The sequence below is a fragment of the Callospermophilus lateralis genome, chromosome 6, assembly GCF_048772815.1.
Source record: "Callospermophilus lateralis isolate mCalLat2 chromosome 6, mCalLat2.hap1, whole genome shotgun sequence".
In the NCBI taxonomy this organism is placed as follows: Eukaryota; Metazoa; Chordata; class Mammalia; order Rodentia; family Sciuridae; genus Callospermophilus; species Callospermophilus lateralis.
Window position 1 is genome coordinate 44,443,709 of NC_135310.1, and position 15,001 is coordinate 44,458,709.

A 15,001-nucleotide genomic window follows, 5' to 3' on the forward strand; every position below is an offset into this window, starting at 1 on the left:
TTCCTATTGAGAAAGTTGCTGCCTATGCCTATATGTTGGAGTGTTACCTCTGTGTTCTCTTGAAGCAGTTGCAAATTTTCTGATTTATTCCTAGGTCTTTGATCCACTTTGAGTTGACTTTAGTGCAAGGTGAAGGAGAGGGATCTCTTTTCCATCTTTTACCTGTTAGTGGTATCTTAGGTTGAATCAAGCATTATTAAGTAAGTGTGGTATGATGCTATAGGTGTCATTGTTTGATTAACCCTTTCTTAGCAGCTTATGCTTTTCAAAATGACTTCAGGGAGTGGGAGTTATTTCTTCTATTTGTTACTTCAGGAAATATTTTTGTTTTTTCCTCTACCTTTCTTCTAATTTCATAATGAAAGTATAGTTTCTTTTGTTGCTTCATGGGATATTTGTTCACTCATCTACTTAGTGTCTATTAAATACCTATTGTGTATCCCACACACTGTTGTACATACATCAGTAAATTATTGGTTGCCAAACATAGGTATTTGTCAGAATCTTTAGAAAATATCCATATTTTATCATTGACTTTTACTTACTCATTTTAAGTTTTGTTTTACTTCTGAAGATGTTAACTCCTCCTTTATACATTGCATTTCATCCAGTTTATATATAATAAATTTCTTTCACTGAACTTTTGTAATCCAATATTGGTTGATAAGTTATCATAATGTATATTGAACACAATTTAAAACTTGAAGTATCTCCTTTAATATGTACCTTTAAGTCTTTATTTTCCTTTTTTCTAATTTAGGAAACTTTATTTTTTCCATTTCTGTAGCATTTTATTTATACTAAAGTTATTTACATCTGTTTATCACTAATGTTTTTTAAAATATGGATATTAGATGTTTGTTTTGGTATCCTTTAACTTTAATTTATTTCTTCATTTAGAAGCCCTTTTGAAGGCTGGAGTTGAAGCTCACTAATAGAATGTTAAACATTTATGGCCTATGAGGTTTAACAAATAGATGTAAAGTTATTTATGAGCTTATCTTTATTTGTTAATGTTAAACATTTATGACCTATGTACATAAACAATACAAAGAGAGAACTTGCAAAATGGGATAAATGTGTGTGTGCTTAGCATGCTCGAGACCCTGTATTCAATCCCCAGAACATACATACATACATTCATACACACACACACACACACACACACACACACACACACAGCCATTTTTTGAGAATGTAGCTGTAACTTTTGTTAAAGTGAAATTTATCTAGTTGGGTATCACTGTCCAGTTGTAACTGTATCTAAATTTCACTCTTGTTCTTCTAAGTGTGGATCTCAACTTTAGTGCACAAAATACAGCTATAGAGGCCTTTAAAAATACAAATGACAGGATTTTCACCCTTTGCAATCTGATTCAGTAATCTAGAGTACAATATGTTTATTTTTACCTTTAAAACATTCCTCAGGACATTTTGATGCACAGTTATAATTAAGAAGTATGATCTATTTGAATGTACAGAGCTTCTTTTCTTCTAAAGATAAAATCATAAACTTTGAAGTGGAATAGTACTTGGAAATTAGTTATACCACTCTAGAAAAGTGAAATAACTTATCTCAGGCCTCACAACTAGATTACCCTTATGTAAGTTTCAGTGGCACAGTCCCTTTGGGAAACATCTCTTGTTCCTTAACTTTACTCCATTCTTCACTAATGTGGAAGTCAGTGTCCTCTGATGCATGCCACTGTGATCCACAGAACACTTGACACTGGGAATCCCTTTTTTGGCACCCTTCTTCACCCAGGGGACATCCTTCCTCTGCTGTTCATATATCTGTGTGTATTATGCTTTTCAGAGAGAAACATCAGTATTATTACAAGCTCTCAGATATATATATATATATAGTGAGGTTTTATTTCTTATGCTTAATAACATAGTTTTATATATACTAGACTTCTAATATTATTATCTAATCCAACTTAAACATGTTCTGGAAATACCCTATAGAAATAACATTGTTTTCACTGTATCATATTATGGTAGTTGATAGGATGTCTATTCCACGGCTGTAAGAACATTTAGTCACAAGTTTTATTCTTAAAACTATTTAATTTTTGCAAAATCAACCAGTGTCACCAATAATAGAGCACTAAAATTTTACATTAGTTAAACCTGGAAAGCTAAAGTTTGATATGGCCTAATATACAGAATCACCAGGAGCAGATTCAGGTGTGAAAACTTAAAGAACTCCTTGTTCACTACCCACATGAACTTAAATCTTATTACATTGTAGTGGTGTTGATGAAACTGTGTTTAATTTATGGCTAAAGTTTTAAAATGCTATTGTGTTAAGACTGAAAATTTGAGATTATGGTTAATATATGAATAACGATTAATAATTTTGAAAAATGACCAAATCACTCTGAGAATAAGAATAGTATGTGATATACTAATATATATATGTATATATATACATATATATATATATATATATATTTGTCACTAAGGAATGGAAACTCAGAGCAGCTTTTTTTTGTTTTTGTTTTCTTTTTTAAACTATGCAGGAAAAGAAGCAGAATAATTGATTCATATAAATGGAATAAAGCCAAGTTTAGCAATCTTCTTTCTTCTCTCTCCCTATATGAATGTTTAATTGCTTTCTTCTGGAGTTCTAGGGAACCTCATAGGCCATAATTAATATGGAGAAAATTTTCCATGCTCACTCCAGTTAGAAACATTTTTAGAAGATATTAAATAGCCCTCCATGCTTTACTCTGTTGCTACAGGATTAGGATCTTTTACTAGGATAAGGGCAGAACTAGTATCCTCCCTTAGAAAAGTAGGTTCATCTGTTGTTAGCACAGTGAGAAATAAAAATAACAAGATATTCTAAGTTATGTAAATAGCCCAACTCCTGTCATATAGACAAAATGTGATGGTACTGCTAAGATTGCATTCCAGTCTAAATAAAACTCAGATGTAGTTTATCATATAATTAACTGGGCACCTTTTATAGTTGAAGTTTTTGAGCTTATTTTTCTTTGTTTTATTTTTGTGTAAAAAAAAAATTCACCTACCAGTCTGGTTTCCCTGGAACTGTGAGTGGTTCCTATAAAAGCAGTCTATCTATATTTTTAGGTTTAATTCAAATACCTTCCTTCTAATAAGCTGGAAATAATATCTTAATGTTCACATAACACTTTATCTGTGTCATTCCTGTACCACTTAAGGTTTTAAAACATCTTTATCAAACAAGTACAAATGACCAACAAATATGTGAAAAAAAATTCAATATCTTAAGATATCATCATTTGCCAGGGGTTATGGTAGGGAGAAGGAGGTATGGCCATTAAGGAGTAGCACAAAGGAACCTTCGAGTGATGGTACAGTTCTATATCTTGTTTGTGGTGATGGTCACACAAAGATACAAGTATAATAAATTTACTTAAAAGTGTACACTCATGCGCACACACATACACGAGTGAATGTGTAAATCTAAAAGTATGAATAAACTCTGTGAATTATACCACTGTCACTGTTTTAATCAGCTTTTTTGTTGCCGTGACTAAATCATCCAACCAGCACAACTGTAGAGGAGGAAAGTTTATTTGAGAGATCACAGATTCAGAGCTCTTAGTCCACAGAAAGTTGGCTCCCTTCCTCAGGGCTCAAGGTGAGGCTGAACATCATGGTAGGAGAGGGTGGCAGAAGGAAACAGCTCACATCATGGTGATCAGGAAGCAGAGAGTCCACTTACCAGATACAAATATTTACCCAAAGCCATGCCCCAGTTCCCACCTCCTCCAGCCATACCCCACCACTTCAGTTACCACTCAGTTTAATTTCTATCAGGGTATTAAATTGCTGATTGGGTTAAGAATCTTACAACCTAATCATTTCTCCTCTGAACCTTCTTGCATTGTCTCATTGTGAGTTTTGGGGGGACTCCACATCTAAATCATAACAATTGGTTCCTAATACTGATACTGTACCTTAGTGTTATGTAAGGTGTTAGTATTGGTGGAGGAGTATGGGTAAAGGGTGCATGAGACCTCCCTGTACATTTCTTTTCAATATTGTCTACAACTATAACTATTTCAAAATAGTTAAAGGAAAAATAAGAATATCTAAATTGCCCTTATTATATTTATTTCTATATACAGTTTGTCTATGACACTACATGGAAAGTATGTATGATTTGTCTTTTATCCCCCATAGATTCTTGTATGGTGTTCCATACTTACTGTATCAGAAAGAATTTATTTAAAGGAATAAATGTACAATCGAAATAGATTCTGTTGGTAGTATGAGATATATCAATGTGTAAGTAATGAAGGAAACTGATCACCAGTTTCACAAAATTTGGCATTTTGTAGAAAACTGATACTCAATGTTTCCCTTAATTGTTTCATTTAAATACTGAATACTACTTAGTGATGATTTTGAATGTTCACTGTTAACTTCGGCACCAATGGTTTCAAGAACCAGACCAAACTTTTGGCCTCTCGATGTCCCCCATATGACACAATCCTTTTTCACTTTTGGTAGTTGATCACAACTACTCCAAAAAGAAAATTTGGCCTGCCCAAAGAAGCCACTTCACCCTCATACTTTGTCATTTTACACATAGAATTATTGAGAAAATGGTGGTAACAAATACAGACTGATTATGTTTTGGTGCCTAAAACCGTAAAAAGTGTTGCCATTAGCAAAGAGACTGCCCATAGTGAAACACTGGTTACTTAAAGATTTAAATGCGAGTATTAGGAGGGAATGAGACACAATGCTTATATTTATGGTTCAAAATCTTACATATGTATTGTACAATGAAAAGATAATATTTCTACATCATCTTTAGGTTAATGGCTTTTTTGTTTGGCCCTTTTGTTTATAATCAAGTGAAATAGATCGTTTTAAAACTATTAGTCATTTTATATTTAATATGCTCCTAAATGTTTTTTTAACATTTATTTCTTTTAGTTGTACATAATACCTTTGTTTTTATTTATTTATTTTTATGTGTGCTAAGGATTGAACCCACTAGGCGAGCGCTCTACTGCCAAGGCACAACCCCAGCCCCGCTAAATGTTTTTTTTAATAGGAGAAAAATTATGTAAAAACGTTTCATGATGATTCCTTTGTAAAGATAACAGTGCTTAAAAGAACAAATTCATCAGTGTTTTCAAAATTCATATTAAAATATGTAAAAATATTGCTTTCATCAATTTTCAATTAAAATATTATTATGCATAATTTTATACATTTTTATAACTCAGTTTTCTATTGTTTTTAGCTACTGATGCAAATGTGAAGAATGAAAGTCTTTCATCTGTGCAGCAGCTTGGTATTACAATGACTGTCAGGTATATGGGAAAATATCTTCCTTGTGCATCCCTAGAATTCATCTGCCTGATATGTGTTTAATGATATTTAACAACCAGCTATTTCGTATACTTTAAGTGTGGAGCATCCAGGAAATAATAACTTTATCTTTGAGGCTATTGGCACATGATTAAATTACCTCTTCTTGTAAGTCAGTTACAGTACATTTTTATTCCAGAGGCTAATTACAGTGTGTTTAAGCCTCTATGACTATCAGCTTTTCCCAAAAAATAGCATTGTAAAAATCAGCACATTAGTAGCATAATCATACCATTTTCTAAAATATGATTAGTTGTAATTGTAAAGCTATGGTGATGAGTACAAAAGTACCTTCAGGATAGAGAAGTTAAAATGAATAACCAAAATTGTAGTTTTAGTGTTCAAATTGAAATTTTCAAAAGAAATGGCATGCTAGATCATGAACTTGGTTTTAGCGACTGAGTCACTGATACCTCCTTTTATTGCTTATTAAATGAGGATTTTAACAATCCCATTTTAATTATAGGGTCATCTTCAAAATCAAATACAAGGCATATGTGAGAGCTATTAACTAGGCTGAGTGTTTTCTAAATTCACAGTTTGATGAAAATCATGGCATTAATTCTAGTTCATTCAACTATAAAACATAGGGCATGTAACACTCTTGATTGTTATGTGACTCTATGCCCACTTGTTTTATAAATATTTTGTAGTGCTGTATTTCTATTCTGAAATGGAATCTGTAGATAATATAAGCAAACTAGTCACATTATTTTAACTCTATCTTATTTGTAGGATATAAATGGAAAGGGAATTATAATGCTTGTTTGATTACACTGCTATATAAGATATAGCCAGCATCCACACATAGAATCATTGAGACAGTGGTGGTAACAAATACAGACTGATTATGTTTTGGTGCCTAAAACCATAAAAAGTGTTGCCATTAGCAAAGAGACTGCCCATAGTGATAAGCAAGTCATATTAAGTTTTCACACAAAGCACTTGTACTATTTTTCCTTGGTTAACACAGTTAAATTAATACGTATTTAAAATAGAGGTGTTTATATAAAACAGTATTAGTTTCAAATAATTATAGACAACTTTTATATTCTTACAAACCCTAGGACATGGACAACTTGTTATGCATAACAGTTGCAGGTCTAACCTCCTGGAACTTGCTAACTGAAGACTAGTTAGACCTCTCTCAGTTTTCAATTAAAAAATACCCCTATAAATGTCCAAAGTGATCCCTGGTAGAAGTACACCTCCATTTGGGGCCATTGGACAAAATGACCTTCAGATTTATTTGTAGATTTAACATTCTATAAAACTAACTTGTCAGTATTTCTTGTCTTAGATTAAATTCAAGAAAAAAAATGTCTGTATTCTACTTCTCACCGACAGGGAATCATCACTTTATGTTCTTATTACAGTTTCATCTTCCTATAAAGTTATCAGTATTACCAAGTTTATACTGCTTTTTTCAAGTATATCATAAGTATCAGGAACATATATGAGAGCTGGTCTTAAGTGTTCTGTAGTATTTTTAGGCTAAAAGTAGAATTTTGAAATCTTAACCCCTTGAAATCTCAAAGGGAATACACTTATATTGATATCAAAAAATAAATGTACAACACAGAGTCTGATATTTTTTAATTTTATTCTTTTATGGGTTTTTAATGTAGGTATGGTAAGTTCCTCAACTTATTAAAAGATGGTGCAGAAAATGATCTTGCCTTGGTTTTAAAGCACTGTGAGAGATTCCTGAAACAACAGCAAGCTCCTGTAAAATCTTCTCTTCATATCCTTTTCTAGTGAATTCACAATAGTTGAACTTTCTTCATATACTTTTTATGTTATTTGATGGACTACCTTAATACATTTATGGTAAAATAATTCTTTAAGCTATACTAGTGACTCATATGATATATCTGTATGATATATCTGTATTTGAAACATACATTTTATAAAACTGAATCGTAATCATTATATTTAGGCATACTCATTGAATTTTAAACTGAATAGTCATTAGGATGCATTTTCAGAGTCATTTAAAAACATTTTAAAAAATAGGTTTCTTAGATACAGAATAAGAAAGGTTGCTGCTTTTTTTGTAACTACATCCATTTATTGCTTCATTTGAATTTGTGATTGTTCAGAAATGGAGTTTGACTTGAAGAAAAAAATATACAAACTATTTGCATTACTGAATTATAGAAATATATAGATTACATTTTAATAGGATATTCTATTTGGTTATGCTAGTCATTGCACAGATAACTACAGACAGGATGATACTCTTTGTGTGTGTGTGTGTGTGTGTGTGTGTGTGTGTGTGTTGCTGGGGATTGAACCCAGGGTTTTGTGCATGATAGGTAAGCACTCAACCAACTAAACTATGTCCCCAGCCCAAGGGTGATACTCTTCAAGAAGAACAAGTGAATTTTCACAAAGCCATTTATTTTTACCTCCAAGCAGATGATATATTGAAATAGTGATTACGCAAGTGATTAATAAATTAATTTTATTTAAATAGCTTATAAATGAGTACTGAGTATCATTGTCATCTCTTTCCTGATAGAGACCCAGGAAATGAATATTTATGTCATCGTAAATTTCATCTTGTGAGATATTGCAATAGTTCCTTAACTATGTTCTCTAGTCTGCCTGCAAGGCAATTATGCTGGCCATGATTGGTTTGTATCTTCTCTGTTCATGATAATGTTGGGGGATAAAGAGAAAACATTACAATTTCTTCAGCAGTTCTCCAAGCTTCTGACCTCTGCTTTCCTTTGGTTGCCAAGACTACATATTTCTGTAAGACTTTAATTTTCATTTGTATTGTTTTGTTTGTTAATGCTTTGTGGTACTGAGAATTGAACCCAGGGTCTCAGGGATGCTAGGCAAGTGTTGTACTGTTGAGCTACATTCTCAGCCCTTTTTAAATTTTTTATTTTGAGACAGAGTCTTGCTAAGTTGCCCAGGCTGGTTGCCAACTTGCCATCTTCCTGCCTCAGCTCCATAGTAGTTAGAATTATAGTCATGTGCCTCTGTTCCCGAGCTCTTTTATTAAGAGCTGCCCTATTTTTAAAGGACAGTTTGATATTTTAAGAAACATCATATTTTAAAGTACTGAAATGTTTTATTTGTAAAGAGCTCTCATAATTTATATTCATTTTCCTACTTGAATGCTTTTGACTGATTGAAGATAAAGATTTGACATGTTCTCAAATATTTGATGTTTTATCTAATGGTAAATGAATGAAAGCAATCATAATAGATGCACTTTCATGGAATAGAAAAAAGATAATAAAATATATGTTTAAATCAAATAATGTTTAGTTATTATAAACATTGTTTAATAAATTATATTACTCATATTCTAGATACCAGAAAAGTATTGAATGGATATTTTTATTTAAAGGCTCATGATACTTAAATTATAGTATGAGAAAATAAATTATTATGTAGATATTACAAATACTTTATAGAGGTAAAGAACCATTTTATGTACATTATGGAAATCCATATTGAGTTTTTATTGAAGTATTGTAGTATGTTTTGAAAGAATTTACTATTCTTATGAGAACTCAGATTACTGTAAAGTCTTTTTCCTTAGTTAATTTACTACTGCTTCTGTTTATTTCATTTATTTATTTAATATTGTGATGATGAGCACCTGGGGGATGCTGCCTACTACATCAGCTAAACTAAGGCTTCCCTAATCTTTTCCATGACATGTTTGTGAACAAGGAAATCACTTGGCATCCAAGGTTAATAAGCTAAGGGCTATGTGGAGTTAAATGAAAATACTTATTTTTTATTACATACATATATATATATATATACATCTACATATACATATTTCTGTCTAATCTAAATAATTCCAAAAACCCTTTCTTATATGTAACTTTAAATCTTATTCATATTTGAAAATTATATTTTTCTAGAGAAGAGGACAAAGATTTATATTTTCTAGAATTACTGGACCGAAGTTTTGGAAAAATATTCAAACTTTTCTATTTATCCTTCACGTGATTATGAATTAACTACAATTAGCCAATTTATTGTGTTTATAAAGAATGACCCATCCTCTGCCCTTAGATTCCCAAGGATAGATGACTGGATTGGATCAGTGTGTGTTGGATTGAAGAATTTTAGCTCTAATAGGATCTTTTTATTTAACTTCCATAGCAACATAGGAAGTAGATATTTCTTAATGTGTCAGGAAAACGTGATTTATTAGATATACTGGAATTAAAAACTGATTTTTGTGTTTCATTTTTAAGTATATGTCTTTCATTATTAATCACTAAACGCCTTGTTTTATTAATTCTTTGCTTCATATTGTGTTACTTTCTAGGATCTTCTAAGCTTCTGTTTTACTGATAAGTTTTTGAGATTTTATCTTAGTATTTTATATTATTATTTTATTTACATGATATATAAAATGCTGTTTCCTGTTGGTGCTGTGTTTAGTCCTATATTCTGAATAATAAAAGTTACCATTCAGGATATTGTGAACAAACAAAATACATAAAATTTTGAAATTATAGTTAAGTAATTTATAATTTAATGACTCAGAAAATTCCAGGTTATATTTATGTGACTTAGAGCTTTCATTTTTTTATCTGATTTTATGAACACCATTTATTATAAATTGAAATGGTAATTAATAGACCAACTAATAAATTTTTTATTATAAGTGAGTTCTCTGATTTTTGCAGTTATTAGTGTCTTTACTTGTCATTCAGTTGATACTGAATTCAGCTGCTCTGTGCAAGGTTTGATGTTAGGAGCTGTGTTGGTTATCAAAATGTGACATAATTTCTTCTGAGAACAACTTATAAGGATAGAAGAACTCTTGCCTTATCTTTGGGAATCCATTACATATAATGGCTTGTTTTCTTTGAGAATGTAATTAATGTTTGTTTTCTATCTCCTAATGGATCTACTCTGAAGTTATTTCCATTGCAACATAGAAAAGATACTGTATAAGAATAATTTTCTATGTATAAAATTTTGTACTACTATTATATATGCATTTAGAAAATTATTTAAGTGCACATTGAAAATTTATAAAGATGTACATTGATTTTTGCTTTTGAATTTTATTAGATTTATTCATTCTACAAATAGTCATTAGCAAAACACATTGTGGATTTCAAGACTAAATCAACTGATATTTTTACTCAGTCCATATTTTTTTAACTACTCAAGAAAGTTTACCTTTGTCCTAGACTTCTGTATTAATATGTCAATTGAATGTGCTATTTATTTATTTATTCATTTTTTACATGTGTGGTATAGCCTAGAGAACCTATCCAAAGAATATTTAACTTTTCTATATACAGCATATATTTCTACAAATATATATTTATGAAATATAAAATAATTCATCATGATTTATAATGATAAATGACAGAATAGGAAAACCACTAATAAGTCAACTTGGTGACTTCAGAAATTTTAGTATATAATTCCAACCAAATCCTAAAAGCACCTTACCAATAAAGTTAGGGAAAAAAAACCCTCCATACTTTTAACTATTATATAACTTATGAATTTGATTTTTTTAATTTAAAATGTTAGATTTCATTTATCAAAATTATTTATAAGCAAGAGTTGTCCAGTAAGGGTAAGAAAATAAAATATCTTTTTGACATTCTCTTAATGTAAAGTCTTCAAATTGAATTTGAGTATTCAACTTTTTATTCATTTAATTTGTTGTCTGGGTAGATTTTTTTGACACCAAATTATATCTTCAAGTTTAATACTCTTTGCTAAATTATTATTGTGAGTAGATGTTGGATTTATAATAACAGTAAGTAAAACATTATTTATTGTTTACAATGATGAATTATATCTAAGAACTAAATTAAAAAATAACCAACTTTAAGAAGATATTGATGAAAAATGCACATTCTAAAAATGTGTCTTAATATGCATATGTAACATATAAGTATACTCATAATTATAAAATGAAAGTTGTTTTCAAAATGGTTATCTAAGAACTTTGGATACACTTTGCATTCTCCCCAGTTTGAGAGGTGAACTTATAGAGTTCCAAATTTGGGTTATTATTAATTGAAGCCCAGCTTTGGATTACTATCAACTACTAAAAGGGTACGTCTATTGGACATCTCAAGAGCTGACTACAACTTTTTTGTATAAAATCATTGGACAAAAGCCAAAAGTTTTAAACATACCAAAATACACTTCTTATTAGCATGTATTTTATTACAATTTACTCCCACATATGTTCACTTATTATTTCAACACCCATCCTTATTTTTTCCACAAGGATTGAAGTTACCAAAGTTACAAAGTTTTAATTTTATTCCTGAATCTTAGAAAGGTATATAACCCTGCCTTTATTGAGATTTATTCTTTCTGAATGTTTAAAATTCTGACTTTTTAACTCACACTATTAAAATCACTGAAATAACTTGTTATATCACCACATAAATTTTGAAAGCAGCAATTCATGCAAAAGAAAAGATTTACTTAAGTGTATGTTTGATTATCTTAAATTATTTATATTCTTAATTTCTCTTTTTATGCAGAAGTATCTACCTATTGACACCATAGAATCTGGCATCCATCCAATATATTTTTGCAGCACTCACTATGTTGAAATGTTACTGAAGGCTGAGGTGCCCCTGGTGTGTTCAGCTTTTCACATGTCTGGTTTTGCACCATCACAGGTAATCCATAAACATGTCTTCAACTTCAAACATTAGTGTCTTTAAAGAAAATTCCATTCTCTTCAAATGTAGAAAATACATTTAACAAAAATATATATTTAAATCTCTTAACTATTTTCCTTCCCATGCTTATTATAGGTTTGCTTTATAGTACATTCCTAGCAGTCACAGATTTTGAGTTTAGTTTCTGCTTCAGAGCATAGATTCTCTGAATGTCTGATGACATGAAGGCTTTTTAAAAGTGGAGATAATGTTTTCTTAACAGCAATAATAAGGGTTATATAAGGATTAACTGAGGTAGAAAAGGTCAAGGATTCTTATCAACATGGAGTGTCTGGTGTGTGAGATACTGTGTCTTATCTAACAAGAAAGCCCAGCTGATTAACCTGTGTTTCGGCCTTTGTTCCTGACTTGGGATCTGGGAAAGTTTCATGTTTTTTCTAGAGCTAATGCAGTGTGGTATGACCTATGTGGGCTCCCTCCTGTGTGTAGCTAGCTAGTAGTTCATTGGGGAAGTGTTGATTGTTTTTTCTTTCCTTGTGTTGTAGAGGTGTTGATTGTTTTTTCCACTATGTTGTAGTTAGTCTTAAATTAATATTTTAGAGCTTAAAGCTTTCTCTCTCTCTCTCTCTCCCTCTTCTCCTCTCCCTCTCCTTCCCTCCCTCCCTCCCTTCCTCCCCCCCTTCTTTTATGGTTTGTTTTCAGTTAAGTCTTTACATTAAGACTGAGGTTATAGGGCAGGGGCAGAGCATTTTCCCAACTTGTGTGAGGCCATAGGTTTGATCACTAGCACCACAAGTGAAAGAAAAATTTAGGTCAGAGTTCTATAAGGTAAGAATACTCAATCAAAAGATATGAGCACTTTTAAGGCTTTTGACTCAAATGACCAAATTGCTTTAGGTTTTATTCTTAACAGAAATGCAGAGAGTATCTAGTTTTCAGGATTAGGTGTTTGGCTTTTAAAAAACTAATCACTAATTGAATAGTGAATTTTTTTTCTTTTTAAAAATTTCTTTGAATATTAGCACATTGATTATATGCCCACAGTTTTGCTAACTAGTTGAATGTTCATATAATTATTATCCACCTTTCTTAGTGTATTCCTTGTTGATTTTACATATTCTTTAAGTAGTATGCACTAACCAAATCTCATCAATTCCTAAATTATGTATATTAGCCTTATGAAGTTTTAATGTTAAGAAATTAATGTTTATTGTTTATTTCCTGCCTATCTCACAAAAAGTTAATTTAGCTATTTCTTCTTATTGATTTCTTCACAAAAACTTTAAAATTATTTTACCTAGTCCAAATTGAGAATTCTAATCAAGAAGATATTGAGTCTTCTAGTGTTAAAATTTTAAATTACTTCGAAAAAAAATTATGTCCTTGCTATAGTCAGTCTTTCTATACAGGAACATGGCAAGTTTTTCCATTTATTTGCTTTATTTTGTATTTCCTAAAGTTAAAAATTTTTTTCCATATAGGATGGTTCATTTTTCATTTCAGATATTGCTAGTTAGTGTAGTTTGAATATATTTCAGTTGTATTTTCTCTCTGGTTATTATTAATAATTAATAAAATCATTGTTATTAAGTTATAGTATGTGTAGATATCTTAATTTTCTTTTTTCTCCAATGTGGATCAAATTATCTAGTTCTTCTAAAATAATTTAAAATAATAATTGCTTAATATTTTAGACAAAATTATTGAGAAATCATCAAGCATTACACTATTAAGAAGTAACTATTTATGGAAGATAATTATTCTATATCATTCTTCTGAAGAATCCTAGCAGTCTTGGTTTGTAAAAGCATTAAACTTTGTTCTTTCCTTCAGTCAAGTTTGAAAGTTGAATTGTATCAATTTTGTTTACAGTTAAGATTATTTCAATCTTGAGCTTATTGGACTCATTTAATATGTGGCATGTTGATAGATTTCTTAATAGTAAGTTGTCTTTTTATTCCCTTAGTTTCTACTAGAAATCTTTTAATTAGACAATAGTTCTTCTGGATAGTATATGTTCTTTCAAAAATCCCTGGTATCATTTATTACATTTACTTCTATGAGATTATTTTCCTTGTTTTAAATCTCCTGATGTCCATAAGAAATTTAAATATAGCATGGAGTTGCGTGCCATGAAAAATAATGATTTTTCTTGGGTAATTTTAGCCAGGACACTTCTAGGCACTTTATGTTACAAAAATGTTAATTCTAGTTGAAAGAAGTTACTTAAATGTTTGCTAGAAATGCAGTAATTCATTCTTTCAGTTCTCCTAAAAATCTAAGCTGGGAGCAATATGTTCCTAAGACTTACTTTTTTGCTATTCTAGTTTTGACTTACACAATGTATAGTGTCTAACATCTTCAATTATTTATGAGTCCTTAACATATAGTCTTTAACTTGAAAATGGATCACCAAAGACTGTTGGCCAAATTTATAATTGCTCAGGCCCTGCTATGTCAATTTTGTGATTAATAGGAAAATATTCTATTAATTTGATGTTTTTTTTTAATTTTTAAATTTGTTTTAATTAGTTATACATTACAGTAGAATGCATTTATGCACTTTAATGTATCATACATAGATGGGATATAATTTCTCAATTTTTTGAGTGTACATGTTACAGAATCATATTGGTCATGCAGTCACATATATACATACAGTAATAATGTCTGTTTAATTTTACTATCTTTCCTATCCCCACATCCCTTTTCCTCTCCTCCCATCACTTCCCTCTACCTAATCTAAGGTAATGCTATTCTTCCCTAGTGCCCTCCACCACCACCATATTGTGAATTAGCATCTGCATATTAGAGAAAACATTCAGCCTTTGGTTTTGTGGAATTGGCTTATTTCACTTAGCATGATATTCTCCAATTCCAACCATTTACTGACAATTGCTATAATTTTCATTCTTCTTTAAACCCGAGTAATATTTCATTGAGTATATATACCACATTTTCTTTAT

The 15,001-nt window shown here is 30.6% G+C and overlaps 1 protein-coding gene across 1 annotated transcript in view; it reads left to right on the forward strand.

The window, feature by feature from the left end:
* Tbc1d32 (TBC1 domain family member 32) overlaps nucleotides 1–15,001 on the forward strand; it is a 191,398-nt gene that overhangs the window by 162,926 nt on the left and 13,471 nt on the right. The window contains exons 29-32 of the mRNA XM_076859783.2: nucleotides 5,255–5,324; nucleotides 7,011–7,126; nucleotides 7,988–8,142; nucleotides 11,892–12,032. Coding sequence (XP_076715898.1) covers nucleotides 5,255–5,324; nucleotides 7,011–7,126; nucleotides 7,988–8,142; nucleotides 11,892–12,032 — 482 coding nt within the window. The remainder of the gene's footprint in view (nucleotides 1–5,254; nucleotides 5,325–7,010; nucleotides 7,127–7,987; nucleotides 8,143–11,891; nucleotides 12,033–15,001) is intronic.